At 34.0% G+C, this 6,000-nt stretch overlaps 1 protein-coding gene across 2 annotated transcripts; it reads right to left on the minus strand.

Moving 5' to 3' along the window:
* Nucleotides 1-498: 498 nt before the first annotated feature.
* LOC114176554 (ras-related protein RABH1b-like) lies at nt 499-5,792 on the minus strand. Of its 2 annotated transcripts, XM_028061629.2 has the most exons (7): nt 5,660-5,792; nt 5,339-5,510; nt 4,513-4,583; nt 3,071-3,159; nt 2,505-2,616; nt 1,258-1,348; nt 499-830 (listed from the first exon to the last, which is right to left on the minus strand). In XM_028061629.2, exons 2-7 carry the CDS (start codon nt 5,453-5,455, stop codon nt 690-692), a joined length of 621 nt encoding a protein of 206 aa, XP_027917430.1. In that variant the 5' UTR covers nt 5,456-5,510; nt 5,660-5,792; the 3' UTR covers nt 499-689. The 2 variants fall into 2 exon arrangements, with proteins under 2 accessions (XP_027917430.1, XP_027917428.1); XM_028061627.2 differs by lacking the exon at nt 5,660-5,792 and having other exon boundaries at nt 5,339-5,648.
* Between the last annotated feature and the right edge of the window lie 208 nt (nt 5,793-6,000).

A 6,000-nucleotide genomic window follows, 5' to 3' on the forward strand; every position in this document is an offset into this window, starting at 1 on the left:
TTAATAACTCTGTTTCTCATCATTTATAAGTGAGATCCACAGAAATAACTAACTTTTAATAAAGTTCAACTTATGTAAGGTGTGCGAGAATGTTAACCTTGCTAAAAAAAGAATAATTCCTTCTTCTAGTAGTGAAAAGCCTGATACTTTCATCTTCTGTTTGCAAAAAAGGTTTCATTTTAGTTTTTATCTCTACAAAATACAATGCACATTTTTTACATTAAAGTGAATAGATATTTTTGTGAAATTAAATAAAATAAACTAAAATGAACAGGGCTTATAATTTCACAGACTAACTAAAGTCGGGGCAATACATTATTATTCTTTTGAAGTACTGTGGGGTAATACTAAAATTTGGGTAATACTAAAATTTGGGTAATACATTCTTCTAAATTTGAATACATTCCTAGCTAGCTTTCATAATTATGATAAAGAACAGTAGAAGGTAAATGCGTCAATGACAACTTCTGTCTTTTAGTCAAACCAAACAATAATGAATAACCAACTAACCAATGATATGTGTAATATTAGTTCTTTCCTTGCTACCTCTCCACTTGTTTTTAGTAATTTTTCTCACATAAAGTTGTTTAAGTCGTAAGGACTGATAAATCTTTACAGAACTCAGGCAAATACATTCCAAAATAAATAGCGTGAAGCAGAAAGATACAAAACTTTAGGACAAGGCACATTTAGCAAGCACATCCATCCGACTCAGATTGGGAATCATGGTTACCAGAAGACCTCAGGTTCACGTCGACCATATCTTCCTGTTTTGTGGTAGATAGTGTCTCCATTCCGGGTAATGCAGCAGCAATTTTTCGAAAGAGGGCCTAAAAATGTAGGTTTGATAAAGTGGTACAATAAAATGTATGGACCAGGCATATAAAGCAATACCTATATTGTAAATGGCAGCTAGTATATCTAAATTCCAACATACAAGAAGCAAACATCAGGAAAATTTTATGTTGGTTTGTAGAAAAAACCAACTGTTGTATTCATTCTGAAAGACATATCTCAACTCAATCGGAAATGACGCCTAAAACCATTGTCTGGAGGGGTTTTTATCAACTATCCCCCATTTGAACCATTTAAAACATCTCATTCAAAGCAACATTGGCTTTACACAAGAAAATTATTAAAATATAAAATAAAATACACGCTTCTCACTACCGAGTGGTGAGCATAACATTTTTCTTTTCTACATAATTTCAAGCTGATACTTGTTAAATATTTATGGCAAAGAAGGGAGATATTTACCTTTATATTGAAGCCCGCTTTTGCACTAGCTTCAATAAACATAACGTTCAGCTCTCGGGACTTTGCTTCCCCCTCCTCCGTAGACACTTGCCTGCAGTGTCATATTATAGAATATTAGTCGTAATGAAAAGACTATGTAAAAAGTACACTATTCTGGCAACCATTTTGTTCCTGCATTAATAGGATACAAGGTGAGTTGTCAAGCATTTCATTGGCAACTACCTGCGTATAGGGGATTTCTAAATATTTGTGAAAAAATATTAGTCACTGTACCATAGTAATGCCATGGCGGAAATAAGCTACTGAATGGAAATGCAAAACAGTTCATAAGACATTCAAACCTGCATGCAGAGCATTGAAGAAGCATCTCACGGGCTAAACCATTCATGCTAAAGCCTAAAATAGTAAATGAAGTTCTCACTTTCTTAGATTATCAAAGGGTATGGGTTCTTCTAATTCTTTAAACGAATAGCATGTTAGGCCTCCTACAACTTACAAGAGGAGAATTGGAATTTAGACTTTAAGTGCTAAAACAATTCAGTTCTAATAAAAAGCCCAAATCCCGACTCTTCTCTTATAAATATATTGAAGAAAAGAAGAGACCGAATAAAGCCCCAAAAATGTCATGTTAAAGAAATAGAGGCACTCGTCAGCAAACTAGATTCTTAGTTTTCTCTAGGTCTTTTATACATTGCAAAAGAAGTTTGTGATGTCTATATCTAATCTAAAGCTTGAGCTGTTATTCCTTTCATCTTAGTGGACTTACTTTTGCTGTGAGTCATTCATTCTCAAGGAACTATTAGGAGTGATTAGGTGGTGTAGTGGTTAAATGGAAGGGAAGAGAAGCCGATAAAAAAAAAAAAAAAAAAAACTCAAGGAACTATTCAAGGCTGGGAACAGTGGCACCGTAACTTTTCCACGTATGTACAGACAATTCATAACTCATTTAACCACGAAACACTAATCATCTTTTATATGATTGACCAATTTTTATTAACTTCCATCTATTGCTCAAAGTATTGTTCTGAGACTCATCCCACATGATTATTTGTGCAGGTGTACTTTCCTTGATCAAAACAATATCTTCTTTACTAAACTAGCCCAAAGTTTCCGTTAGTGCTGAATTAGTAATTAGCCAAAATGAACATGAAATAGGTCATAGATGATTGCGGATAAAAGAGCCATGTCATGCAACAGGCCCATATAAAGTATCTGACGAAGTCAGTCTGCCATTGATTAGCAATTACCTTTTGTCCACAAGATCAGTTTTGTTCCCAACAAGAACAACAATAACGTCGCTGCCTCTTTCACTGCGCACCTCTTCTATCCACTTTGGTGTGTTTAGGAAAGTCTGGCGACCTATGCACAAATTATTTGAATCGTTCAGAGAGATTCATGTTGTCTAAGAATAATAAGTAGCAGCCGCAAGAGAAAGTTACTTTTGAGAAGCTCTGGTTCTGATAATATCACCTAGTTACCATAGGAACCTTTAGACCCACTTTATGTGAAAAATAAATATTTCACTCACATTCCGAAGAAAGAAAAGGGAATAACTTAAATAAGGTGTAACTTTGTTGTTCTCTTTTAATACGCCAAGTACATGTTCTTCCTCTCAGATATAACTCTTCTTCTCTAATAAGAAATAAATAATGAATCGAAAACTCAGAGCTCTTCAAAATCTACGTTTTAATTAACCGGCATAAAAAAGGAAGAAAACAACTATAATTAACTATTGATAATTGTTGTGGTGAAAATGCGCAAGAAACTATAAGCGAAGGAAATAGGTGAAAGAAAGCACATCTATGTGGCTTACTTGCAACGTCATAAACAATAACAGCAACAGATGAATCCCTAATGTAGCTTGGAATAAGACTTCTAAATCTTTCCTGTCCAGCTGTATCCCTGCGACACATGAAAAGAAAGGTGAGGATTGGAGAGGAAAGAAACTTGAAAGAATTCAATTAAAGTACAATAGTGTCATGCTTCTGTGTGGAAACTAAAAAACTGCCAACCAAGTTGAGTTCAATCCGTTTAGCCACTGCACGTCAATATTTGAAATAAAGCCAAATATACAAAGAGCAGAAGAAATCAAATACTGCTGATTATAATATGGATTATAGAATCAGGTTAGCTTAAATCCACTTCAAAACCTTCTTTTATACTATAAATTACAAAAGAATACACAAGAAGAGCAAACAATATTTGGAAACCATTGCAAATAGACATTGTAGTGAGACTAAAAGTTATGAGATTAAGACAAAAAAGTTTGAAAGTCAAATGGATAATTTTTTTACCAAATTACTGAGACCTTACCCCGTTTAGGTAATATTACACTCACACCTTCCTTTTTTTTTTTACTTTATAATGCTGGACACTCACTGTTCTCTATTCCTTCTGAGGTTGTGTCTGTTAACGTAAAGTTATCACATGAGTTTTAGATGTCCGTTTAATGCATTTTCATACCGAAAAATATCTGTTTAATGCATTTTCATGTCTAAAATTATTCATATATAACTCCTCAAATCAAGTTAGGGTGTGTCACTTTTGGAGATTTCTTTAATACTAACCGGACATTCCTGTTTTCTAATTTAGCTACCATGAGGAAGACAAATGCATCACCTCACATGACGACCTTATATTCATGGAAACAGATCCCTGACGAAACAAGGGTGAGACTGCCATGGCAATATTGAATTCAGATGGCTTTTTGTGGTCTCAAAAATGGATGGGTAAAAGTGTAATATTGGTCAATCAGAAGAAATGTCCATGTAATTTGCTCTAAATTTTTCAGAGAAGAAAGCAAAATGTTAGCAATGATAAAATATCACATCTTCACTAATGCACTTTCTGGTATAGCAAATAATTCTTTGAAATAAATTAAAATAAAAGATAACATACAAAAGAAACAACATAAACATCAAATTATGATGTGTGCACAGTTAAGTAATTTGCATATTTTAGGATTTGTTGGAAGTTGATTACGAAAGGGACGGGAGGGAGACACTGTTTGCCCCTTATTTGCAGGGAAGTTATCTTTACTCACTCTACAGGATTCCAAAATTTAGTATTCCAGTATGGCTTTATCTGAATGAGGAACGCCAAAATTAGATTGAAAAAATATTGCCATTCCCCTTCTGCGCTTCCCTTAAATCTAGACGAAGCAACTTTTTCATCCCTTCCCACAATTTTTTTTCATCGCAAATATTCCTTACACTTCAGAGTAGAGTTTTAAAAAATGATCAAGTAACATCTTACCACAACTGCAGTCTAACAGTTCGATCTTCAAGATACATAGTTTTTGACAGGAAGTCAATACCGATTGTAGCCTGTTTTACAAAAGGAAAAATAAGTTTTGAGAACTGTAAAATTGTAAACGACTCAATTTGGAAAAATGGTGTTGGAAGTCAATGTCTACAATGTAAAGAATATGCATAAAACATAATGCAAGAAAAATGTAAAGAACTCAGTGAATGTCTACAATTATATCTGCTCAGAATGTGTAAGCAGCATTACTGGTGCTACAGAGGTTAAGTAACAGACGCAATGAACCAGTTAAGGGACAGATTACTTTTAGTGCCTAGTTTTTTCTATTTACAAGTAATTTACTACGAAACTTAAGTATTTGACCTCCGTATAGCTCAAGTTGTTGAGACATGTGCTACACTAGAAACTGTTTTCTGTTTCTCTCCTCCCTATGCTAATTCCTCCCATGGAATCGTATAATTCATCATAAACATATAAAAATCACAATTGCATTAGGCACCAAATTTTGGGATGAAAATTATCACAAATTTCTGCATGCTAATCAGTATTGGAAAGAGGGGGAAATGGTAAAACTCAAAAGGTCAAAAGCCGAATGGTAAAAATAATTCCACATCTCAAATCACATTGGCGTCGTTGAACTAAGATTTTCTTAAAAACAAACAACGAAGCTAAATTCGATAAATATCACCAATCCTCTCCCAACTGTAATGATCATATCCCATCCCAAAGTAAAACCGTGATCTCTTGATTTTATAAAGAATGGAGAAAGATTGGGCTATAAATAACAAAAGTACGATCGGATCTGAAAGAAGAAAACCTGATACGTGTTGTCGAATTTGTCGTACATGAAGCGAGTGATAATGCTGGTTTTCCCAACGGACTGATCGCCCAAGAACACTAGCTTGTACTTTGCGAGAGCCGATACTGGCGCCATTCTCACAAATCAACCACAATGCAATGTGCACCTCAGATTTGTGGAACGCTTCACTCTGTCAATGAATCCAATTCAATTCTTTCGATAATTCGATTTTGCTTTTCTCTCTTCAGCAATCTCACAAAGAAAGAAAAGCACTGCGAGAAAAAGAATACAAAGGAAATTAAGTGTTAATTATGATGGGTGTGTGCTGGTGTTACTTACTCTTTAAATTATTATGGTTATTATTATTTCCAAAACAGATCTCTAGTATGTGTTTTTGGATCGTTGATGATTCGAAGCAATAATATTGCATAAACTTGAGAATATGAATTACGGTGTTTATGGACTCTGTTTAGATCAATTTTGAAAAAATAAATACCAATTTAGATTTATTTCCATTTATAAAAAAATATATAATTTATTAATTATACTTTAAAAAAATTGATGAATGAGGAGTTGTTTTTACCAATTGGTGCTGGAAGCCTGAACCGGTAGAGTGCATGTCGGCAAGGATATGATTTAAAGGATGAATACAAATCAACTACACATGATAGCTAGGATCA

The sequence above is a fragment of the Vigna unguiculata genome, chromosome 3 (genome assembly GCF_037176805.1).
Source record: "Vigna unguiculata cultivar grain cowpea cultivar isolate G323 ecotype 2 chromosome 3, ASM3717680v1, whole genome shotgun sequence".
Classification (NCBI taxonomy): domain Eukaryota; kingdom Viridiplantae; phylum Streptophyta; class Magnoliopsida; order Fabales; family Fabaceae; genus Vigna; species Vigna unguiculata.